Here is a 27,093-nt window from a genome sequence, read left to right as displayed (position 1 = left end):
TCTGAATTGTACAGTAAACATAGCAAAACAAGCCCTGAAACACACCTTTGAAATGAGTTTATCCCTCAGTGGCCCAATTGAAGCAAATGTTAAATATCTCCCTGCACCTTCCATAAGTCATCTGACCATCTCTCAACTGTTGCTGATTCTTTGATTTGACAGGAATTTCTCGCTGGTACCAATACCTGCTCATTGAATGTAACACTTGAGCATCTGGACAAGTTGTAGATCTCGCCTCTGCATTGGGCTATCAGTTGAAATCCATATTCCCCCTATGGAAGATATGTTACCTTAATTTCCCACACCCCCTGTCTGAATTCAATATTTGTAATGGAATGATTACTATCTTTATGCACCACATGCAGAAATCAAGAATATATGTGATTTAAAGCAAAGTTTGCCTTGTATATCAGAAAATAATCTGTTGGCCGTACCACCTGCGAGTGTCAGAGCCCCAAGCAGGGCATTTACATACTGAACTGTGCCTTTAGCATCTTAATTGGTGGTACATGTATTTTTATAGATCTTCAATACTCTTTTTGTTGTGTCACTCACTCACATGTTTTGTTTATGTCATATTGCAGGTGTCACTTGAGATGGGTAAGATTGCAGTTGAAGGCGCCGGTGAAGTTCAGGAATACATCGATGTCTGTGACTATGCTGTTGGTCTCTCTAGGATGTTTGGTGGACAGATCTTCCCCTCGGAACGTAAGTTTGAATCAAATCTTCAAATTAGATGATTGCCGTAAGGAGTCATTTGTCAAGCTATCATGTTGTCCTACCAGCCAAATAATCAGCTTCTAAGTTTTTGATTGGCTATAAAGAGGGTTATATCATGTTTTGAGCCAATCAGAGTTGAGCTCTCACTTATGCAGCAACAGGCAGTATAAGGTGCCTCTCAGAATAAAAGCCGTAGTCCAGAGACAAGTATACTTGCATTTTAGGTATACTCATCTCGGCCTTTGTCTGTTATGCCTTGTCTAGCGACTACCGTATCGACTATTGTAATTTGTACTGTTTATGCATACAAACTTGGGAAAAAGCAGGGCAAGTTAAGTATTAAGTCAGGCAGGGGGATTTCTATGTGGATTTGCCCAGCGGGCAAGTGGAAATAAAAAATTTTGCGTGTAAGTAGTGTGTTGGGCATGCAACGCTGGTGTAGCCAAAGTAGACCTCGGTGGCAATGTGTGGCGATGCACGTGTCTGGCACCCGAGGGTCCCTGGTTCAAAACCCTGCCTGTTTTCTTCTTTCTTGCTTAAAACTTCTTCCCCTCGCCAAAATAGGCCTGGAGCATTAGGGAAGATAGTAGCTACCTGATTAAGAATGAGGGTAAACAATAAATTAAATCTAATACTGGAACTAAACTTTGTGACTCACTTGTGACATCAGACGGCGAGGAATTAGACAATAATAACTGCGCACAGTGTTCGAAATAAGCACTTATCCTCTTGTCCTCTTGTCCAAAAATCACTGGGGACAACCATATTACCGTATGTACTTATCCCCTGGGCAACCACTATATTTGACCTCCAAAAGTATGACACACTTTGGGGACAACCAAAATGTACTGAGGACAAGCAGAATTTATGCTGTAGTTAACCTCCATATTTTCCTTATTTCGGACACTGACTGCGCACCATCTATTTTGAGGTCATTGTGTGAAATCGGAGGGTTTTGTTTTGGGCTCGGAGGTATTTTTCCGAGGGAGCAAATACTGAGGCCCAAAACAAAACCCGACAATTTCACACAATGAACTCAAAATAGATGGTGCAAAGTTATTATTGTCATTCATTACCGTCGTATTTAACAATTTGAACAAATCAAAATAGCATTTTATTTTATGCCATAAAACGTTGTTAAAATATAACCAGTTTTAATTATTGTTGTAAACTACCCTACAAAAAATCAACCAGGCGAATTTAACATTCTCGCCGACAACAAGAGCTACCAATCACAGAAAGCATGGCGGCATCGGCGAGGCGCATGCGTTGCAATAACGCTTAGCTTTATACACGCACGCGCGCGCAGAAGTCATTGTAGCGCGTCAGGAGTCATTGTGAGTTATTAATGACCTCGCAATTAGTGCGCGGTCAGGCAATCAGTTTCTTTTGATTGGATCACAGGTTTCGCGTATATTAATGAGGTTATGAATGTCTCGTAATGCCTGGTCCCATGCGTGTGACAACTGGAAACGGAGTCCACCTTTCTTGTTAATGGCGGGCTCCTCCACTCTCTCCCATACGGATTCCCAGTTTCTAGATGCCTGATGAAGTCTGATGCTTTTGAATGCAACGTAGCAAAGTGAGTTTCAAATTTGAGTTCCAGTATTAGATTTAATTTCAGGGGTGTGATTTTTCCGGATTTTTCCGGATTTCCGGATTTTGGGATTAAAAAAAAATCCGGATTTTCAAAAAAAAAAAAAAAATTTTTTTTTTTTTTTTTTTTTTTTTTTTTTTTTTTTTTTTTGTCGCTTTTGGAGTGGCCCTGGACCAAGAGCTAAATGCTTAACAGAGATTTCACATTTCCGGAATTTTCAGTTTCCAGATATGAGAAAATCTCCAATTTTAAAATGAAAATTCCTTAGGACCCTGACTGGATGATTTATAGACACACTGTACTGTGCAAAAATGGTGATGCAATTTCTCATGTGTATGTGAATGATATGATACTGGAAGTATGTAGTCGCAGATAATAAATGTTTTTATACTATAAAGTGAAGTATTTTAACACTTTCTCATTTTTGCATTTTACCCCATGAAATTGCATCTCCAGTGGTGCTCAAGTGTGTAAACCCCTCTGGCTTCGGGGGGTTTCGCCCCCTCGACCCCCACCGGGGCGTTGCCCCTGGACCCCACCAGGGGCCCTTAAGCGGGCCCCTGGACCCCAGGCCGCAACAGGCGAGAGCTCTGCTCGTTTCGCTCGCTCCGCTTCGCATTTTCATTGCCTTGGGGTTTTTTTCAAAAAGCACCAATCACACCCCTGTCATTTACAAAATAATGTTTTGAACTAAAATCTACACCAAGATGATATGAATTTTTGCTTTTACTATATCCTCTGTCGTTTATTTTCTAATTCTATAGGTCCAGGCCATGCTTTGATGGAACAGTACAACCCTCTTGGTGTAGTTGGGGTTATCACTGCATTCAATTTCCCATGTGCAGTGTTTGGATGGAATGCAGCTATTGCCATGGTCTGTGGTAATACAGTTTTATGGTAAGTTGATGGTATTTTGATATTGCCGTCGTTTGTGGTTTAAAAAAAAAGTGCAGTGATTTATAGTGCGCTACGCACAGGCACAACACCTAGACGTTGATCCACAAGCCTCAGCACACTTTACAGGTTGTATGAAACAAAGTTTTACGCCAAAAATAATGATGTCGCCCGTGTTATATGAGACGATAGATGCACGACAGCGGCTTTATTCTCATTCTTAAACACTTCAATTCAAATAGAAATATCATAAGTATATTACAAATTTTAATCAAATCAAATCCTACATTTTATAAGGAACTACCTAGGGCTTAAAATCGATCAGTCCCGTTGTTGCTATGCGCCTTATGGTTGGTTCAAATAGCGAGCACGCGTATCGCGTTGATGCACACGCGCTGACCCGTGTGATATCGTGTCATATCACACGGGTAAGAACCAATGAGATTGCAGGTACGTTCTCAAATGTTTAAGAATTACTTGTTTCTCTTTTCAATGTAGGAAGGGTGCACCTACCACACCGCTTACTTCTGTAGCTATTACAAGGTATGTACAATCATTGTGTCCATTCCCTGTAATATAAAGAACTAAAAGTGATGAGAACCAGAGAGTACCGACTCTGAATATCCCTGTGCCTAACGGCAAAAAGAAATTGTTTGCTTGTCCTCCACCGACCGACCCTAATCTGGAAAATCTGAAAAAAAAAGTTTTTTTTGTTTTACTGTACAAATGAATACCGACCCTAATTTTGGAAATTCCAGAAAAAGTTTTTTTCTTTCAACAGTTTTGTCATCCTGAAAGTGTTTTTTTTACAGTTTCTACACACTTCTTCACTGTTTTAAAAACATGAATGAAGTGCTATACAGTAGAGAAACATCCCAATTAAGAACTATTTGGGCTACTTATTAAGCTAATTAAAGGCATACAGTCTTGTTTTGGCTATCGCCTTTAAAAGAAATATTTAAAAAAATCCTGACTGACCGGTCCAATTCTGAAAAAGTTGTGGAGAACAAGCAATCAATCTTTTTTTTTTGCCTAATGCTGTGATAAATCTGCCATCTTGATTTGTTGTGTATATATGTAGAGCAAGTTCTTAGTCAGTGACTGTGGCTTAGCTTGTTAGCATTGAATCTCATTGGTTTCTGCAGTAAGGCCAAAAAATAAATTGTTTGTTTGTCCACGTCCGACCGACCGTGTACCCTGGTCCCGACCGTGTTTTTTTTTTTTTTTTTGAATTTTTTTTTTTTTTTTTGAATTTTTTTTTTTGGCATCGATGGGACATCGTATAAAACAGTGGTTAGTATAAATTTAAAGAAAGAAAATGTAAAGAAAATGAACAATATAACATGCAGAACCATCTCAAGAGTTAAACCAGTAGAGTGCTGTGTGTTTTGACTTATTTACCAGTCTTCAAATTGTCAGTTTCAAGTGCAATATGTGTAAAAAAAAAAAAAATCTGACCTACCGACCCAACTGTTTCATAAGCCTCTATGGACAAACAAACAATTTTTTTTTTGCCTAACTGTGTCGTTGTGGGAGACGCTTGTCGAGGTGTGAGTATGTAGCACGTTCTAGAGCATAATATGCAAAGAGGATTGCGGTATGCGCAACTAAACAAGTTCCGTTCATGTCAGAAAAGAGGAGTTTTCATGACAAAATTTTTGCTACATAAAACGGAGTTTAGTTATTAAAATAATATTTAACTGATTAAGAATGAGAATAAACGATAGGAATTGTTTATTTTATCCTCTACCGTGATATAGACGACACACATCGTCATCATCCCTATATCTTCGTGTTAAAAATTGCCGTGATAGTATAGCGAATCCTCTCGTTTTTTAACAGCTACGCATCGCGATTTTGTTCGAGATAGGCCGAGCGACTCGGGCTAAGCTTACCATGACTATCATATGAGGTACCACAGCGTTTCTATATTCTACACATTATTACGATTTGTGCATGCTCAAGTACCCCATATGATGTTTCTATTACAAGAAAAAAAATTTGTTTTCAGGTAAAAGCAGGGTTTTGTTTCCAGTACACTCACTCGAAAAGCAGTACACTAATTAGCGGGCCTTGCAGCTTGCTGTGGATATCTTTTACTGCATTTTTAATGTAAAAAATTTGAAATCCAATGTAAAAATTTAGATATATTTAATTTTGAGAATGACAATTATACTTTATAGGGAATGCGTTTAGCCCATTTAGTTAAGTTCCAGGTGCACGACCTATAACACAATGCATATGTAAACTTCCTTTATCTGTGTCAATAATAGAATATTGATTTCAACGGAGTATTGAGCTGTATGGAAAAAATATTTATAATACAGGGTGTTGACACTGTGCGACAGGCAGATCCAATATTTTATCGTACTTGCCTGTCGTCTATTTCATGGTACAGGATAGTAAAAACAAAAATTCCTATCGTTTATTATCTAAATAGTATACCAGCAAAAGCTTGAAATCAAATGACGATTCGCGCCTTTAAGCTTGAGCGATACAAAGGTTTGAGTATAGCGCTATCGGCACAATTCATTAATAACTACATGTATAATGCTAACAAGTGTGTACTTAAAAACAAGGTTATTTTGCCCTCCAGGAGCGACACATAAACTTTGCATAGTTGGAACTCTTTGGGTCTAAATCTCTTTGTCTTAAAAGCCAGTGAGGCAGCAGTCTCTTCCTTGCATGTGTACATATACAGCACGCATATTACTTATGGCTACTGCGCAGTGCGCAAAGGGTCATAGCGTACCACACGGTATAAGTGTCGGTGCAATGGTAAAAACTATCAAACGGCGGTGGTTGATAGTAAAAATATTGAATGGTAATCAACCAATGAGCTGCTGGCATTTATGTATTAAATGGCAGCTCCCGCATGCAGGTATGCATGATTTTCATAAACTTTTAACCAGCAGGACCTTCCAAACTTGGGATAAACCATTTCGATGACAGGTTTTGAAACCTAACGGAACATATAGTGTGGCAAAATCAAAACGAGACATTTTATATAACACATGAAAAGATCCGTGTCATTTGATTGGTGGATACTGAATTTCATGCCATGCCAACTACAATAAATCAAAGAATTAAGGTACCAGTTATGTTCACCCCTGTATATCCTAAACAAAGACAATTATGTCAAAATTAAAATAAGCAGCCAATACATGTACATGTACATTTTAGCTTTGATTTAAGGGAACTGGAATGAGCATTTTGAGTGTTTCAACAGCATTTTTTGTGGGACATGAGAGCACATCAGACCTATCGAATTGCATTCTGAATACGAGGAATGTCTTTCTGATATCAAATAATTTTCAGTTTATGAAATTCACGATATAATACAAATTTTATGACAAATTATTAAAATTTGATATTTTTCACATTTTGGAGATACATGTATAACAGTCCTCGAAGTAAATTTGATAAATTTAATGATATAGTCTTAAAGTGTATGTAGCTGGGAGGAAAAGCCGACGATCAATTGAAAATTTTGACCTTTCATATTGAAGATATGGATTTTTCCCCAAACAGAAAAAAATCTTCAATACGAAAGGTCAAAATTTTCAATTGATCGTCGGCTTTTCATTCCACCTACATACACTTTAGGTAGAAATCATCAGATTTATGAAGTTTACTTCGAGTACTGTTAAATATCAAAAATTTCAATTTTTAATGATTTGCCATAAAATGTGTATACATTGCGAATTTCAAAAACTCAAAATTATTTGATATCAGAAGGCCATTCTTTGTATTCAGAATGCAATTTGATATGTCTGATGTGCTCTAATGTCCCACAATAAATACTGTTCAAGCATTCATACCCCTTCCCTTAAGGCCTTATTTGGTGAAATTGGTTAAGAATTAAAGAAATGGTGATCTAAAACCTAAGGAAGAAATGAAATCAAGAGTTGCAATTTTGTGTTCTAATTAACAAAAGCACAACACTAATTTTAATGTGCTATTCAATGGAAACACGGCGCTAGCTCTCTTCAGGGCTTCAACTGGCCCTATATTTCCTATATTTCCTATATTTTTGAACTTTTCCTATATTTCCCTATAAAGTTGTAAAATGCCCTATAATTCCTATATTTATTTTATCAAAATGTACGTATTTGTTTTTACATGCACTGATTTGACCAAATCATTATTTCTGCTTTATAATATTGTGTCCCAATGAAGACAACTGAGGAACTAAGTGCTCTTTTGTATTTTGGCTTCGAAATAGCAGCACTGATCAAATTGGTTTACATGTAAATTAACATTCATTATTTAATTGACATGAAGTTTTAAAACATCACATAGGTGGAGAAATTATATTTTGTTTTAAAAATCACTATGATTTTAATTGATATTCACATCAAATTCTTATACAGTTTGTGTGTCTTTCAGCTATACATTATGACACGATAGTTGATATAGCGTTCGCGTAATGTAAGTGTGCGAACTAAGAATTCATGCAGTTCAGCAGCAAGATGTGGGCAGATTTGGTGGTCAAGATAGTTCATGTCCACATTGTCTATCTGTGACTTAAAAGGTGCCCGTGTTAGTTGATGCGCATCTGGTGGTGTCAGGAAGCATATTCCACTCTGCGGTGTTCCAAGGATATAGTGACTGCAAATAGCCATTGTTGTTGGCTCTGATGTGGGTGTAGATAAGATGACCTGAGGACTGCCTAGTATTTAGTAGTTTGGAGGTTTGGATGAGATGTGATATGTTACTGGATATGTCATGAGTCTCCTTTTAGATGGGACATAGGCAGGCTTGTGTGTCTTGTTTCCAGTTACTCCCAGTCAAGGCATCTCAACATGTCAGAAACACTTGATTGTCTTGAATAGTCATTATTGGACAAACCGGGCTGCACAGTGCACACCGCTGAATCTAATTGTCAAGGGTGTCAATGTTGTTTCTCAGGTGAGGATTCCATTGTCATGACAATATTCCAACCGTTGGCAAACAAGTGCTTTTAACACTACATGTACCTCCTTTGTTGCCTTGTCAAAAGAGGACAAGTTTCTTTGGAGAAGTCCCAAAGTTCTGTTTGCTTTTATGGTGATCTGAATTATGTGTCTGTTCCTGGTAAGGTTTGATGAGAATTTTACTGCCGGGTATGGGTAATGGTCAACTTTGTCAAGCAGACCATCTTATACTTGTTACTCTGGTTTACAAGTCCTGTTTTTATTAGTGACTCATTAAAAGCATTTGGAGTGATTGAAACACATTTTCCAATTGGTTTCCCAAGTTTCCCAGTTGCAGATTTCTTGATACACAATGCAGTCATTTGGCAAATAATTATCTCGAAGACAGGTTGTCAGGCAGATCATTAATATCTAGATTAAAACAGCAAAGGCCCCAATCAGTGTAATTTACTATGTGATAACCAAACGGTCCACTGCACTTCCATTATACATTAAGGTATAATTTGAAGATACTGTGCAGTAGGATATTACAACAAATTCATGTATCATTCCGTGTACATCAATATAACTGAAGTCACGTTTCTTCTACAATAAATGACCAAGCTTTACTTCGATCCCTACATAGGACCAGGATCCTGTGACCAGCCTAACCTCTAATGGAACTGTCACACATCAAGCCAGCAGTGCAAGTCCTGCCCTGCAGATCCATGACAAAGGGTTTGCTTGGTACTAAGGGGTGATGGCTTGGCAAGTTGGTTTCAACACCTTATACCAACAGTTCCTGGTCTGCAAGAAGGGAGTAGCCACTACTGTAATGTGATTCCCTGATGTCAACAGTTACTGCACTGGAGAGGGAGGGTTCATGGAAACAAAGCGCTCAACCCATCACCGCCCGTCCCAAGTCGGAGGCAGTGCAGCAGAATGTTAGATTGATGGAACAGGATTCATATGTCTACCTGGGCTGGATACAGCAAACAACAACTTGCTTCATGTGTACACATCCTTATATGTTACAAAATATTTCCCTTGGTGACTGGAGACGATGCGCCCACTATTTTCCCTCAACTTCGTCTTTGGGGGAAAATATTAGGCCCACAGTTTCCAGTTCACGTCTGGGCTATATTTTGCTCGAGTTCCCTCATTTGTATAATATTTACTGATAATCTGACTTTGCACTTGTTTGGTATTTCTGTGCAGAATTGTGACCGACTGCCTGAAAGCAAATAACATCAACCCAGCTGTGGTTACTACTGTGTGTGGAGGGGCTGATATAGGGTAAGAAATTGTGTAGTCCCATTATATTTCTTTGCAGATTGTATAAAGCAAATAACGTCAGCCCAGCTGTGGTTACTCATATTAAGTTGGCAGTGGTGATACAAACCCACCCTTTTTATTTTATACCCTTTATACCAAAACTCCGAAACCCACCCTTTCTAAGCGTAGTTACTAATCATACATGTTGATAAGTGGTTATGGTGGTCCAGGAGGTGCAGATTTGCATCCAAAGAGAATTACATATCATGCATTTTGAAGTTTTTGATAACCAAACACTACAGAATGGGATTTGAATGTTTTTTGTGTTTCATTTAGTGTCATTCAGTTGCTATTACAGTAAGCTTTGAGATTGCAATTGTTGACTTCCAAACCCACCCTTTTTATCAGTGACTACCCTTTATATTTGGACACACATTTTAACCAGAAATTTTTCAAACCCATCCTTTAAGCATTTTGTGGACCTCTCAAACCCACCCTTTCTAAATCGTGGGTTACCAACAGTGTTACTACTGTGTGTGGAGGAGTTGATATAGGGAAAGAAATTGTCTGCAGTCTGTCCACATACAAAGTAAATAGACCTCGGAAACTGGAGGTTTGAGGATAATTATTTCAGTGCAATGTGTGTGTAAATGCTTCTTTGGCGCGCCAACTGCTGCGTGGAGCATCGACCCCCGATGTCACAGATTTGGTTTGTACTTCTGTGGACAGACTGTAGTCATATTATATGTTTTTGTTGATTGTATAAAGCAACTGAATCTGCCACTGCAGAATCCAACATAGTGTTACTCTCAACTTGAGATGAGACACACTACAGAATTAAGGGGGTACTACACCCCTCGATAAATTTGTGTATATTTTTGCGTTTTTCTCAAAAACTAATAATTCAGTGGCAACAAAAGTTATGTATATTATAGGGGCAAGGAATCCAATTACTACACTGGAATTTCAGTGACCCGAGACAAGCGGTTCGTTATTTATTATAAGAAATAAACCGCTAGGATGTACCTCAATTCCTATCATATATACTGAACCGCTTGTCTTGAGTCACTGAACTTTCGTGTAGTAATTGGATTCCTTGCCCCAATAATATACATAACTTTTGTTATCAGTGTGTTATTATTTTTTGAGAAAAATGCAAAAATAGTCACAAATTTACCACAGGGGTGTAGTACCCCCTTAAGTGCTTTGTTACCGATTGAGCTACATGAACATTGTACCGTGTTTTTATCCTATTACAGGGAAGCGATGGCCAACGATGAGAGAATCCCACTGGTATCGTTCACAGGAAGCACACCTGTAAGTTAATGCAAACAAACAAACATACAAACAAAAAGCATTCAATTAACAGTTTGTATGCATGTACTAGGTCTAATGAGATAGAAGCAAAGAGTAGAAACTCTGCCATGTTTGCAGGTCACTCATAGAGGGCAAATATAATGAAAGACAAAGATAAAAAGACTAGTTTGCGTCTGACGTCATATGTCAATCAAACTCCGACCACGGTTTGTTTGAAGTGTCGTGATGATATGAGTTGCTGAACACGGCGGTAAAACCGGGCGCCTTCTTGTAAATTTTGCACCAACAAACATACAAACCATCTCAAAAGTTAGGTCTTAATAGTAGGAAACTTTCTTTGGTGAAGGCACCATGTCCACAATGCCTAGAAAAGATGCTTTTTGCCTTGTAAGAGTACGTATTTTTTGCCATTCACTGCTATTCCTTTTCTCCGATCAGCATCAGCCAGATGAATCGACCTTCCTAATTACACGCGCTATTACCCAATCAAGGATCGTAGGGAATTTGATTGACAGTGACGTCAGACGCAAACTAGTCTTTTTATCTTTGTCTTTCATTATAGTGAACTTCCAGATTATTTCCTTGTGCGATTGCCAAACTTTGATTCAAAATGCATATTATTCGCCACTTGCACGGTTCCGCCATTATGCACTATGTGCGGGGAGAGCCTCGAACTGGCAGCATACATGAATGGGAATTGAACTAGTCATAACATTCTGTGTAAGGTTACGTAATTCTTCCTTTCATGTATGCTGCCAGTTCGAGGCTCTCCCCGCATATAGTGCATAATGGCGGAACCGTGCAAGTGGCGAATTATTTATATGTCAAGGCTTATCAAAGCACTGTTATAAAGTTGACAGGTTGGCAGTTCTTCTCTTAAACCGAGTGTAACTGCAACATATCATCATGATTGTGCACTGGAATAGTTTCAAAATACAATAATTCATGTATAGACCTTTTTTCTCAGACGTCACCAATCAATTGATATTGGTCCAGCATTCGAGTCATCAGCACCCAACTCTGCGCCACGCTAGGCGTCCTGCGCGGAATTGCCAGCTCGCAGTACGCGTTTAGTTCATCACGGTGTGAAAAGTAAACAAAAATATGAAACAAAACAAAGATTAATTTTCATATAGCATGGCGGTTTTCCGTATCTTTTGTATTTTGTGGTATCAAAACAATCTGAAACTAAGGTAACCAGTATACAGATCCCTTTAAAAACATTATTTTATGGAATCTAATGTGAAAGATGACAAAACAGATGAGATAATACGCAGTATTTGGTGTTTTCACATGGTGGGCATGTGGAAAACGCACATGTTCTTTGTTTACATCTGAGACCCCAATATCGATTAGGTGACGTCATCAGAAAAAGGTCTATACCATTGTGTACTGTATGCAGCCAGCCCCCATTATACAATACTCATGGGTGCTGGTTGATATATATGATGAGCGCTGGCTGAGAAAATGCTTGACAATAAGGTAAAGAAGTCCAGGTTTCCTATAAACCCATCGCCTAAATAAATGATCATTTTTGTCTCTTTATTACAAAACACTAACTTAATTTTATGAATAGGTTGGAAACAAAGTTGGCACCACAGTTCAGGGGAGATTTGGACGTTCTCTTCTAGAGTTGGGCGGTAACAATGCTATAATCGGTAAGTTAAACATACCTTACATAGTATCTGCGTAACCTCCTTTGTCATAACTCACATCACCAGGTCATGGTGACACTCTGTACATGACAATGACAATATGTCTAAAAGCGCAAATAGAGGCGAATGTAGCATTGCATAGGGAGAGGGTGACATTAATGGTTAGGATACTCGCCTTTGGTGCACAAACTCCTGGGTTCAATTCCCAGAGGGGATAACTTGCTGAGGTATCGGCTTGGAAAAATAAATTAATTGGCAATATCTGTAGATCGAATTCAGACTTCCGCTCTCCCTGTGGTACAATTATTACAATTGACCTTTTTGGTAAATCCCATAAGCCTTTGCGAGTACACCTGAGAACTCGTCATTTGACGTCACACAGATCTGCGCCGATCGTTTATTGAACATCGTTACTGTGCAAGTCGGCGTGAAGTCAAATGACAAGTTCTCGGATGACGTCGCAAAGGCTTATGGGATTTACCGAAAAGGTCAGTTGGGTAAATGAACCATGAGGACACGCTGTCCTTTGGAGGTGACGTTAAGCCTTCGATCCTGTGTATTGAGTGTCATACTTAACATAAATAGTCACTCGATAGTCGTTTCACAGTGCTCAATACCAATTTTTAACAAGGTAGAGCTAATTTAATAAAACAAATTTTGGCTAAATAATATTCAGCATCTAGTAACTAGTAGTTTCACGCCTCACGGCGATCATCAGACTATTGCGCTGTTGTTGTTATGATTCTTGATAAGGGAACCGAAAAAATATACGCAAAGTAGGCCTACTCGGATAGGCTTACGCATAAAGACGCGTTGATATGAAACATACGCAAAGTATACCCACGCGGATAGGCCTACGCGAAATAGATGTGAATTTCGCGCGAAAATTTAATGGCACCGCAAATCAAAAATCAAAACAACAACTTAATTGAGCCCACTTCTTTTTTCTTGCGTGGCGACATTTTGAGATAAGTTCGGATCTCTTGTTTAAGAGGGTTTCTTCAGACATATGCATGTATACGTATGCATGTATATTGCAGACAGGTCGAAAAGAGTAGGGTGTTTCCCCCTCTCTGTCCCAAACTGTCCTGCTCATAAAGATACCCCAATTAGAATGGTTAACCACTGTGGGTATACTAGTGGATGACCAAATTCAATGGATGAGAAAACAAACTGCAGCTAAAAGTGGGCGATCTTTTCTTTTAGACCACCCGAACTATATAATGGTTAAAATTACGAATTTATCAAATTAAACTTTCGCATTAAGGTTAAACATGTTCTTAGCTATACAAACATACCTTTTACTTTGTGTCGAACAAGCTTCATTTTGTTCCAAAATCCATGTTTTTATCACAATTTTTGACGTAAAAGAGCTGAATGCAAAACCGGTGATGCAAACTTCAAAACTTTCAGCGTAGCACCTAGCTCGCTTTGATGGTGATTTACTTTCGCGTATCAAGCATTTTCAAGCGCATTTGACAGCTTTTTACTGCCTGACGCAATTCTGCATTTATTCAAGATGGCGGATTTCTTGAAAAACACAAAGTATATTTCTTTAAAAAATTCACCCATTTCACAAATTCTTTGCCACTTTCCACTTATCTGATCATCTTTTTATGTGTCGGAAGTGATGCTGATTTTATAAAGGTATGTTACTTGCTTTTCCGATAATTTTTTAATTGTTTTTTGAGACAAAATCTTCTCAGCAGAATAGCCGTTATCACTTGTTTTCAAAAAGTTGTTTTAACCTTGTTTTTTACCCCATAATTTCCCTCATTTATCGAAGCCCTGCCCTCCTTCCAATACAATAAACCTTGACTTAGAGAATAAGCGATAGGAATTTTTATTTTGCCTATCCTCTACCGTGTGATAGGCGACAGGCAGGTCCAATATTTTGAGTAGTGGATGCGGCGCAGCCGCATCCACTACGATAAAAATATTGGACCTGCCTGTCGCTCATCATAGGTAGAGGATAGGCAAAATAAAATTCCTATCGCTTATTCTCATTCTTAGTCAGTTAAATATTATTTTAATAACTGTAAACAATTTTTTAAAGCAAAAACTAAGTTACCGTCATAAAACTCCCTCATTATAAAATGAACGAAACTTGTTTACAACTTCACGTATTCTGTTGCGCGTACTGCTAGCGCGTCGCGTATTCCGCACTAGTCTCGCGATACAGCGCGATACATACGCGCACCTCTACAAGCGTGTAAGGCATTATCAAGACGCATGATGACGTGGAATCGCTTCTACGGCCTGATAAGCGGCACCGAAATCTTGCGATTGTCCAATCAAAATGTGTCTCTGAACTAGACCACTCCCACTGACTAAGAATTCAAAGTGTTTGGCAACTGTTTAACCTTGATGCAAAAGTAAACCTTGATGCAAAAGTAACAGTTTAGTCCCTATATAGCGAGGGTGGTCTAAAGGAAAAGATCGCCTAAAAGTGTATGTAGCTGGTAGGAAATATCAACCATCATTTGACAATTTTGATATTTCTTGGTGAAGATGTACAGACCTAAAATTTTGAAATGATGGTCTACTTTTCTTCCCAACTACATATACTTTTAGTGCTTTAGTATATAAAGCCAGTGTAACTTCGAATACAGAATCTAAATCTTATATAGGACTTTCAGGCGGAACCTTTAAACAGAGGTTCAACAACCACACCAAATCATTCAAACATGACAAATATGAGAAAGAAACAGAACTCTCAAAATATGTATGGCAACTTAAAAGAAAAGGAAGCAACTACTCTATCTACTGGGAAATCTTGAAAGAATCAAACACACACAGGCGTGACTCAGGACAATGCAACCTATGCATTGAAGAGAAATTAGAAATACTGCGTGCAAAAGGGCCTAACACCCTCAATAATACAACCGAACTCATCTCAAAATGCCGACACGGTCGGAAACCACCAAGCCGCGCAAAGAAAAAATAAATTGCGCACTTCATTACTTACGTAGTTACTTACGCCTACTCGCGCGAGCTGTCATGCTTTTCTAGTGAAGGCGCGTGACGCTTTCAACGCTGTGAATTTATTTGTTTTGTTTTGGAGTTACAGTTCAGTGTTCAGCTATTTATCTGATGATCGCCGTTTTAGGCGTGAAACTCGAGTAATAAATCATGCTGTTATAACATAATTACGTTGTTTTATGTATTTTATTACACGCTCTACTATCTAATAGTATCGAGCACTATCTTCAGCTGTTTTGATTAACTATATATTATAGCAGGCTCCCTATTTTGGTTGAGCACTATCTATCACTACCAGCCGTAGCACCGTAAACATGGATCTATTCAAACTGAACTACTCCGACAAGAACATTCCTATACCATCACACAGCGAGTACTTGAAAAGACTACTAGAAAAAGTAGAAAGCGTCATCAAGCGAATGAGATGGAAAGCTTTTTTCTTCCTTAATGATGAAGAAGGTACAGATACCAGCAGCGACGATGACAGCAGCGATGAAGAAGTCGATCAATACGGAAAATTCGGATTCAAGTCAAAGAGGACCCCACCGCAAATCGAGGAAATGGCTAATTTTGAAAGAGAAATGCTTGAAATGGTAGAAAACATTCAATTCGAAGGTAAACGATGAATTCCAAACCGTGCTAAGAGAGGATGCAGATAAGATCAACTCCTCAGATAAACTCTTCGTACCAGCGGACAAAACAAGGAACATATACAAGATGGATAACAACAGGTATGACAAGCTTCTTACTGATAACATTACCCAGAAATATAAAAGAGCAGATACCAGTATTGTCAGCGAAATCGACACTGAATTCAATAACATTGCCAACAAATTAGACATAAGTGATAGGATTGATAAAGCGACTGAAAGTCACGCCTTTATCTCAATGAAAGACCACAAAGACAACTTTGAAACCAATCCAAAATGCAGACTAATCAACCCAGCAAAAACAGAATTAGGAAGAGTGAGTAAACAGATGCTAGACCGGATAAATAATAACATCAGACTAAAATTACACGTGAACCAATGGAGGAATACGTCCTCAGTACTAAAATGGTTCGATGGTCTACAAGAGAAACACACCCTCACCTTCCTAATATTTGACATCGTAGACTTTTATCCATCAATATCGGAAGACCTTCTCACCAAATCCTTATACTGGGCTAAACGTTAGACTACTATCTCAAACATAGAACAGGAAACGATAATGCATGCTAGAAAGTCCCTCCTCTTCGATAACAAAGGCAATCCATGGGTGAAGAGGAACGCATAAACAACGCATTTGATGTCACAATGGGGGATTTGTGAGCAGAAGTTTGTGAGCTAGTAGGCCTCTTCATCTTACAAACATTACAAATGAAACTCAATGCAACTAGTATCGGGCTCTACAGGGACGACGGTCTCGCAGTACTAAAAAACCTTTCAGGAAGTCAAGCAGACAGAACAAGAAAACAGCTCATAAAGATCTTCCAATCATTTGGACTAAAGATAACTGTTCAAACCAACATGAAATCAGTCAACTTCCTAGATGTTAACCTTAACCTCGACACCGGTATACATCAAGCCTACAGAAAACCCAACGACCATCCAGTCTACATCAATACCCAATCCAACCATCCACCTCACGTCATCAACCACATCCCTATCGCCATCGGAAAAGAATCTCCACACTTTCGTCCAACCACGACGTCTTCAAGAAAGCCGCCCCACATACGACGAAGCTCTGAAATCAAGTGGTCACGCTGAATCCATTCAATACACCACCAAGGAGAATGATACGAGACCATCAGCAAAGAAGAAAAGACGCCGCACCAGAAAAGTCACCTGGTTTAACCCTCCGTACAACAAAGCCGTGAAATCAAATGTAGGGAATACGTTCATCAAGCTTCTGGCCAAGCACTTCCGCGTGGACACAAACTCAACAAAATATTTAACAGGAACACGGTGAAAATCAGCTACAGTTGTATGAAGAATATGAAATCAATCATCAAATCTCACAACTCACAAATCACCAAAAAAGCCAACCAAGTGCCATCAACAAAAAGTTGCAACTGTAGAGTCAAAGAAACCTGTCCCTCCGTGGAAAGTGCATGACTAGTGCTTTAGTATATAAAGCCAGTGTAACTTCGAATACAGAATCTAAATCTTATATAGGACTTTCAGGCGGAACCTTTAAACAGAGGTTCAACAACCACACCAAATCATTCAAACATGACAAATATGAGAAAGAAACAGAACTCTCAAAATATGTATGGCAACTTAAAAGAAAAGGAAGCAACTACTCTATCTACTGGGAAATCTTGAAAGAATCAAACACACACAGACGTGACTCAGGACAATGCAACCTATGCATTGAAGAGAAATTAGAAATACTGCGTGCAAAAGGGCCTAACACCCTCAATAATAAAACCGAACTCATCTCAAAATGCCGACACGGTCGGAAACCACCAAGCAGCGCAAAGAAAAAAATAAATTGCGCACTTCATTACTTACGTAGTTGCTACGCCTACTGCGCGAGCTGTCATGCTTTTCTAGTGAAGACGCGTACGCTTTCAACGCTGTGAATTTATTTGTTTTGTTTTGGAGTTACAGTTCAGTGTTCAGCTATTTATCTGATGATCGCCGTTTTAGGCGTGAAACTCCGAGTAATAAATCATGCTGTTATAACATAATTACGTTGTTTTATGTATTTTATTACACGCTCTACTATCTAATAGTATCGAGCACTATCTTCAGCTGTTTTGATTAACTATATATTATAGCAGACTCCCTATTTTGGTTGAGCACTATCTATCACTACCAGCCGAAAGCACCGTAAACATGGATCTATTCAAACTGAACTACTCCGACAAGAACATTCCTATACCATCACACAGCGAGTACTTGAAAAGACTACTAGAAAAAGTAGAAAGCGTCATCAAGCGAATGAGATGGAAAGCTTTTTTCTTCTTTAATGATGAAGAAGGTACAGATACCAGCAGCGACGATGACAGCAGCGATGAAGAAGTCGATCAATACGGAAAATTCGGATTCAAGTCAAAGAGGACCCCACCGCAAATCGAGGAAATGGCTAATTTTGAAAGAGAAATGCTTGAAATGATAGAAAACATTCAATTCCGAAAGGTAAACGATGAATTCCAAACCGTGCTAAGAGAGGATGCAGATAAGATCAACTCCTCAGATAAACTCTTCGTACCAGCGGACAAAACAAGGAACATATACAAGATGGATAACAACAGGTATGACAAGCTTCTTACTGATAACATTACCCAGAAATATAAAAGAGCAGATACCAGTATTGTCAATCGAAATCGACACTGAATTCAATAACATTGCCAACAAATTAGACATAAGTGATAGGATTGATAAAACGACTGAAAGTCACGCCTTTATCTCAATGAAAGACCACAAAGACAACTTTGAAACCAATCCAAAATGCAGACTAATCAACCCAGCAAAAACAGAATTAGGAAGAGTGAGTAAACAGATGCTAGACCGGATAAATAATAACATCAGACTAAAATTACACGTGAACCAATGGAGGAATACGTCCTCAGTACTAAAATGGTTCGATGGTCTACAAGAGAAACACACCCTCACCTTCCTAATATTTGACATCGTAGACTTTTATCCATCAATATCGGAAGACCTTCTCACCAAATCCTTAAACTGGGCTAAACGATACACTACTATCTCAAACATAGAACAGGAAACGATAATGCATGCTAGAAAGTCCCTCCACTTCGATAACAAAGGCAATCCATGGGTGAAGAGGAACGCAAACAACGCATTTGATGTCACAATGGGGGGATTTGACGGAGCAGAAGTTTGTGAGCTAGTAGGCCTCTTCATCTTACAAACATTACAAATGAAACTCAATGCAACTAGTATCGGGCTCTACAGGGACGACGGTCTCGCAGTACTAAAAACCTTTCAGGAAGTCAAGCAGACAGAACAAGAAAACAGCTCATAAAGATCTTCCAATCATTTGGACTAAAGATAACTGTTCAAACCAACATGAAATCAGTCAACTTCCTAGATGTTAACCTTAACCTCGACACCGGTATACATCAAGCCTACAGAAAACCCAACGACCATCCAGTCTACATCAATACCCAATCCAACCATCCACCTCACGTCATCAACCACATCCCTATCGCCATCGGGAAAAGAATCTCCACACTTTCGTCCAACCACAACGTCTTCAAGAAAGCCGCCCCCACATACAACGAAGCTCTGAAATCAAGTGGTCACGCTGAATCCATTCAATACACCACCAAGGAGAATGATACGAGACCATCAGCAAAGAAGAAAAGACGCCGCACCAGAAAAGTCACCTGGTTTAACCCTCCGTACAACAAAGCCGTGAAATCAAATGTAGGAGTACGTTCATCAAGCTTCTGGCCAAGCACTTCCAGCGTGGACACAAACTCAACAAAATATTTAACAGGAACACGGTGAAAATCAGCTACAGTTGTATGAAGAATATGAAATCAATCATCAAATCTCACAACTCACAAATCACCAAAAAAGCCAACCAAGTGCCATCAACAAAAAGTTGCAACTGTAGAGTCAAAGAAACCTGTCCCCTCCGTTGAAAGTGCATGACTAGTGCTTTAGTATATAAAGCCAGTGTAACTTCGAATACAGAATCTAAATCTTATATAGGACTTTCAGGCGGAACCTTTAAACAGAGGTTCAACAACCACACCAAATCATTCAAACATGACAAATATGAGAAAGAAACAGAACTCTCAAAATATGTATGGCAACTTAAAAGAAAAGGAAGCAACTACTCTATCTACTGGGAAATCTTGAAAGAATCAAACACACACAGGCGTGACTCAGGACAATGCAACCTATGCATTGAAGAGAAATTAGAAATACTGCGTGCAAAAGGGCCTAACACCCTCAATAATAAAACCGAACTCATCTCAAAATGCCTACACGGTCGGAAACCACCAAGCCGCGCAAAGAAAAAATAAATTGCGCACTTCATTACTTACGTAGTTGCTTTACGCCTACTCGCGCGAGCTGTCATTCTTTTCTAGTGAAGACGCGTGACGCTTTCAACGCTGTGAATTTATTTGTTTTGTTTTGGAGTTACAGTTCAGTGTTCAGCTATTTATCTGATGATCGCCGTTTTTAGGCGTGAAACTCCAGTAATAAATCATGCTGTTATAACATAATTACGTTGTTTTATGTATTTTATTACACGCTCTACTATCTAATAGTATCGAGCACTATCTTCAGCTGTTTTGATTAACTATATATTATATACTTTTAAGTACATATCATAACAACAAACTTGTACTGTTCTCACTTACTGCTTACGACTCAGTTTCAATACAATACTATGCAGAACTTAAGACATACATATCATGATGTAGATGTATAAAGTTTGCTTTGAGGACTGTTAAATGTTGAAACTATCAGTTTTTAATAATTTGCCATAAAATTTGTATTATATCGTGAATTTTAAAAAATAAGAAATTATTTGATATCAGAAGGACATTCCTTGTATTCAGAATGCAATTTGATGTGTCTAATGTGCTCTCAGGTCTCACAAAAAATACTGTGCAAACATCGCTATCCGATTCCTTAAAGTAGGGTGTCAATTTGAAGCCAGCATTAGAGTGCAGGTGTCGGGTAGCTCGAGATACTCTAGCTAAAATACAGTTTTACATTTACTATCTTACATTATCTTGCTGTATTTCAGCTAGAGCGCCAGACAACAAGCTTCCGTTTTTTTTGGAGAACAATACTGTTACGTAAGACGAAGAAGAAGCCCGCCTACTCATGACTATGAATAACCCATTACATAAGCTTACATAATCGCACGGTCATTGCGCCATATTTACTTTAATTCACCATTTTCAGATTTAAATATAAACTTGTCCTGTTCCTATGCACTTACGGTAACTCCTGGCATCACCAAATCAGTAATCGTTACACTCCTATCCCTGCAATTTGTCTATTTCTTTTTCAGCTCCATGTGCGAATTGACGACATCAATATTTTGAAAATGGCGATTAAAACCAGGGCATAACTGAACACCGACTTAAAAAGACTTACTTTGCGTCTGACGTCATGACAACCAGACCAAAAATGCCGTACTGCGCAGGTCAGCAACCAATCACATCGCCCTGACGTCAGACGCAAACTAGTCTTTTTTTATTAAGTCTTCAGTTATAGTAATTTCAATATTGCGCACTTCACTGGTATAAATGGAGTAGCCGGTAATAGGGGTGTGCGGAGCGATCTTGTCTTTTGATGTGCATGTCCAGGCCTGTAACGTATAGAGGTTATCCACTTTACTCATGTGTGACTTCTAACAAAAGGCGCTGATTCCCGTAGTATTCCTTATTCAAAACAATTCAATGCATGACCTCAGAGTTACCTGCATGACTATTGGCAGGCTATTTTGAAACAGTCATGGTTGCACATGCAGGTACTTCTTTTGAAAGTCCTAAACAAGGTATAGGAGTCATTGATAGGATATGCAGCTTATAGAACACAGATAACCTCTATTGTCGATTTATATTGCACCCATGAAATAGGATATCCATACCCCTCTTATAAAATATAGCCCAGCTAACCTCTGACAGATCATTAATGCTTTAGCCTTCTTCCGGCAGTAGTTTTCTCTCACAAACTACACGAAATTCTGTAAGATGATGCCACAATTTTCACCGGTATCATCTAAACCAGGCTTCCTCAAATAGATTTGCTGAAGCGCCACATGAAATAAAAAGAAAACTGCAAAGCGCCACTCAATGGCTGGCGTAAGCCGGGAGAGTCAGAGGGGGTAGCTATCGATTTTTTTTAAATTTGAGGTGCAAATGACGCCATTTGGTGCAACATTTTGTACTATTTTAGCCTGTCTTTACAAGGAGAACATGGGAACTTATCAATTTATTTATTTAAAAATGTATTTAAAAAAAATCTAAACGGCGCCGTGCGCCACTCGGGAAGCCACGGCGCGCGCGCGCCGCTATTTGTGGACCCCTGATCTAAACGAAGTAAGCTCAACGCGATCTGTACTTTTGTAACATTCCGATCACTTTTGTTCACCTGTTATCGGCGAATTTTCTGCACACACGTGATCGAGTTAGTGTTTATGTCACTGTATCAGAAGTGTATATGTGTTACGTGTAAAAACATAATTAGCATGTACACAAATGATATCAATAATGCAATACAATGCAATTTGAATGCGCAGCAGATCTATAGAAATAACATGGCCCGGTTTTATGTAGAATTAGACCACGTCTGGTGTCGGGTGGCCTTATTTGAAAAAGTTGGCATTGATAGGTGTTTGCATCTGATCTCTTAAGGGAAGGGGTATGAACGTTTGGACAGTATTTATTGTGGGACATTAGAGCACATCATACATATCGAATTGCATTCTGAATACGAAAAATGTCCTACTGATATCAAATAATTTTGATTTTTTGAAATTCTCAATGTAATACACATTTTATGGCAAATCATTAAAAATTGATATTTTTGATATTTAACAGTACTTGAAGTAAACTTTATGAATCTGATGATTTATACTTAAAGTGTATGTAGGTGGGATGAAAAGCCGACGATCAATTGAAAATTTAGACCTTTCTTATTGAAGATATGGATTTTTTTCCCAAAACCCAAAAAAAAAAAAAAAAAAAGGTCTTTTGGGGAAAAAATCCATATCTTCAATATAAAAGGTCAAAATTTTCAATTGATCGCCTGCTTTTCCTCCCAGCTATATACACTTTAAGAATATATCATTAGATTTATAAAATTTATTTCGAGGACTGTTATATATCAAAAATTTGACAAATATCAAATTTTAATAGTTTGTCATAAAATTTGTATTATTTCGTAAATTTCAAAAAATGAAAATTATTTGATCTCAGAAAGACATGCTTCGTATTCAGAATGCAATTCGATACGTCTGAGGTGCTCTCATGTCCCACAAAAAATACTGTTGAAACGCCATAAACGCTCATTCTAGATCCCTTAAGACCACTGTTTGAGGATTGATCAGTTGTCCAGAGTACATTGAGGGATGGATTAGATGGCTTTTATTCCATAAGCTGTGTTATCCCTGCCTTGTATGGTATGAGTATGCTTACATGACATGAATACCCAAAATGTGATGCAATTAAGCTAAATGAGTATTGAGTTGATGTCGATCAAAATTAAAATTCAATTTTCAATTTCATTACACAGCCATCCTCAGAGCTAAAAACCCAATCATAATTAGACTTATGGTTCCAGAGATATGGCCATTTTAGTGTTACAATAAAATACAAAAGAAGTTGAATACTTTTATTAGCTATATACCGTATTTCGTCAAATAAACGCCCCCGGGGGCGTTACATTTTCCCAAGGGGGGGGCGTTTATTCAAGGTCAATTTTAGAATGATAATTCCCGTTAAAATTATTAGGTAATCTAAAAACATACGCTAAAATGACGAACTATGAACTAGAAACACTGACTTCTGGCTCACTTCCGGGTTTCTGATCCAGATTTTCGCCAATTATTGACGCTATTATCGACCATGTGGGGAACTTGGTAAGCTTACTACACAAGACGGCATGGAAATATCGGCATTTTTTAAACATCTTGGTTGAAAAAAAGTGGTGGGGGGGCATTTATTTGAGGGGGGGGTGACTATTTGACGAAATATGGTACCTCAAAATCAATATTTCTGACATCCGACTCATTTTGCTTGATCACAAAACTAATGCCCTTGGAATGAGCTTACTGGGTTCTACCAAGCCTGGTATTGATATGTATATTTACCATCATGTTGATGTTTTATTTTGGCAGTTGATGCTGATGCTGATTTAGATATGGTTGTCCCGGCAACACTCTTTGCAGCTGTTGGTACAGCAGGACAGAGGTGTACCACAACAAGGCGATTGGTGAGTTGCAAACATGCTTGATATCATATTGAACAGATCTTTATTCTCAAACACCTAAATTAGCTCACCTTGTGGGTAGCTTTCTGTCTGCAATTCGCTAGACTTTCTTCAGCCCCAATAAACATGTGGGGGCGCTGTTGGGTGTGATATTGAGACTCAACACCGTCAGACGGTGCAGGACGTCTCAATAGCGAGGTGTAAACTGCTGGTAGGTAGTACCGGCCGCCGTCCCTGTTCAAGCTACTCCTACTCTGTCTGATGTGAGCCGCTTCCCGGACTCTGCCCACCCATGAAGGGTCCGTATCCAGGATTTTGGCATCCGTTATAGGAATAGAGTGACCGGTTTTCTTAGCATGTTCCGCTACAGGGGAGGGCTCCCTCCTATGCTCTGAAGCCCTGATGCCTAGGGGGCGCTTGGTCTCGCCGATATAAGCGGCATTGCAATTCTGGCACTGGATATTGTACACGGTATGGCACTTTTCAGTCTTGTCGATTTTGTTATCTTGATATCAGTTGTATAACAAAAAACCCAACCCTGTTCTAAAGAATGTTACTGCGCTTGTTAATAAAGTCTCTTCTGCTCACGTAAATTCACACAAGCCAGTCATGCATTATGTAATGCGCAAGTAGCGTAATAATCAATATACAATGTTATGAGTCGTGTTTTGTTTTTTTTGCCAATTATAAGCCGAACAAGTTTAACAGGTGTGTGGACCATCCAATTAGGGTCGGTCTGGATCCATTTCTACCAAAATTGGTTGGTTTTACTTCTGTACAGTTAAAATTTTAAACAATAATACAAAATCTACAGGTTTTTTAGGTATATACAGTCATTTTTCCAACAAATTGATATCAATTTTGACAATCTAAAATGAGAAACAATGTTGTAATTGGAATGGTTTACCTCAGATTAAAGACCCCATTCGTTGAAATCAGTCAAGAAATAAAGATGCAAAGATACAAAATCCCAAGGAAGATAAAATTCAAAAGTTGTTGCTTGTTCCACTATATGCCCTATTGGTTTGTACACTAAGCATTATCGAACAAGAGAAGTAACACAGTGTTTTCCATTGATAGAACATTAAAAATGCAGCTTTTTTGTTTTGTTCCTTTTTCTTTTGATATCGATTACCGTTTCTTTAATTCTCAACTGAATTCAACAAATGAGGTCTTAAATCAGAGCTAACAGGTATTGGCTGTCGGTTTTAAGTTAAACATTTTGTCTTTGTTTTAGCATATAGTGAACATATCTGGTACCTTAATTCTTTTCCTGTCTATATATGTCTGTTTCATGTCCCATTCTAGAAAGGGCTACCATATCCAATGTCGCTCATTACTTTACAGGAGCATTATACCCAGTAGCATACCGTAAACGTTCGCCTAATGGCGCTCTTGGGTTCCTTAGCCCTGGGGTAAATTTCATGTACAAATAGAGAGCTCACTCCTCTAAAAACCCCAACAAGAATTAAGGGTATGTGCCCTTATTTGCTGGTGTAATTTTTATGGAAAGGAACTTTAAGTATGTGTCTAAAATTCCAGTTATGTCAAGGGAGCCCACAGCGCCATTAGGCGAGCGTTTACGGTAGTGCTTTGTACCAAAAGTAACTTCATATATATGATTTTCTCCACAGATCCTGCATGAAAAGGTACATGACCAAGTTGTTGAGCGGTTGAAGAAAGCTTACAGCCAGGTCAGGATAGGAGACCCACTGGATGGTAAGTCCTTTTGGTCAGGCTGGTAAGAAAGGATACAGCCAGGTCAGGATTGGAGACCCACTGGATGGTATGTGGTATGTCCTTTTGGTCAGGCTGGTAAGAAAGGATACAGCCAGGTCAGGATAGGAGACCCACTGGATGGTAAGTCCTTTTGGTCAGGCTGGTAAGAAAGCTTACAGCCATGTCAGGATAGGAGACCCACTGGATGGTAAATCCTTTTGGTCAGGCTGGTAAGAAAGGATACAGCCATGTCAGGATTGGAGACCCACTGGATGGTATGTCCTTTTGGTCAGGCTGGTAAGAAAGGATACAGCCAGGACATGATAGGAAACCCACTGGATGGTAAGTCCTTTTGGTGAGGCTGGTAAGAAAGCTTACAGCCATGTCAGGATAGAAGACCCATTGGATGGTAAGTCCTTTTGGTCAGGCTGGTAAGAAAGCTTACAGCCATGTCAGGATAGGAGACCCACTGGATGGTAAGTCCTTTTGGTCAGGCTGGTAAGAAAGGATACAGCCAGGTCAGGATAAGAAACCCACTGGATGGTAAGTCCTTTTGGTGAGGCTGGTAAGAAAGCTTACAGCCAGGTCAGGATAGAAAACCCACTGGATGGTAAGTCCTTTTGGTCAGGCTGGTAAGAAAGCTTACAGCTACATGTAGGTCAGGATAGGAGACCCACTGGATGGTAAGTCCTTTTGGTCAGGCTGGTAAGAAAGGATACAGCCATGTCAGGATAGGAAACCCACTGGATGGTAAGTCCTTTTGGTCAGGCTGGTAAGAAAGCTTACAGCCAGGTCAGGATAGGAGACCCACTGGATGGTAAGTCCTTTTGGTCAGGCTGGTAAGAAACAGATGTAATTTCTCCGTATTTTTACGGAATTCCGTATTTTTTTTCATCCCCAAAATCTCCGTATTTTCCCCGTAATTTTCCGATTACGAAAATGTATTTTTTCTCCTTTTTTTTTCTGTGTCTTTGTATCTTTTTCTCCGCGAAAATACCCTGCCTGGAACAGGGGGAACAAAAAGCTAGTTTCGCTCTCGCGTCTCTGTGGCAGCACGTGGCCGCTTGCCGTACGGCTCTCGCTATAGCGGTGAAATGATAGCTTGTGTGTGTTGTGTATTATTT

General features: G+C 39.0%; 1 protein-coding gene across 1 annotated transcript in view; it reads left to right on the top strand.

Annotated features, from left to right (window-relative positions):
- LOC140171901 (alpha-aminoadipic semialdehyde dehydrogenase-like) overlaps positions 1–27,093 on the top strand; it is a 646,628-nt gene that overhangs the window by 13,411 nt on the left and 606,124 nt on the right. Inside the window, exons 5-12 of the mRNA XM_072195242.1 lie at positions 585–708; positions 3,082–3,214; positions 3,710–3,754; positions 9,325–9,402; positions 10,641–10,698; positions 12,275–12,356; positions 24,159–24,253; positions 25,885–25,969. Of these exons, the coding sequence (XP_072051343.1) occupies positions 585–708; positions 3,082–3,214; positions 3,710–3,754; positions 9,325–9,402; positions 10,641–10,698; positions 12,275–12,356; positions 24,159–24,253; positions 25,885–25,969 (700 nt within the window). The remainder of the gene's footprint in view (positions 1–584; positions 709–3,081; positions 3,215–3,709; positions 3,755–9,324; positions 9,403–10,640; positions 10,699–12,274; positions 12,357–24,158; positions 24,254–25,884; positions 25,970–27,093) is intronic.

Source organism: Amphiura filiformis, chromosome 15 (genome assembly GCF_039555335.1).
Source record: "Amphiura filiformis chromosome 15, Afil_fr2py, whole genome shotgun sequence".
Lineage (NCBI taxonomy): Eukaryota > Metazoa > Echinodermata > Ophiuroidea > Amphilepidida > Amphiuridae > Amphiura > Amphiura filiformis.
Note: the sequence above shows the minus strand (reverse complement) of the source record. Positions and strands in the feature narration are given on the sequence as shown.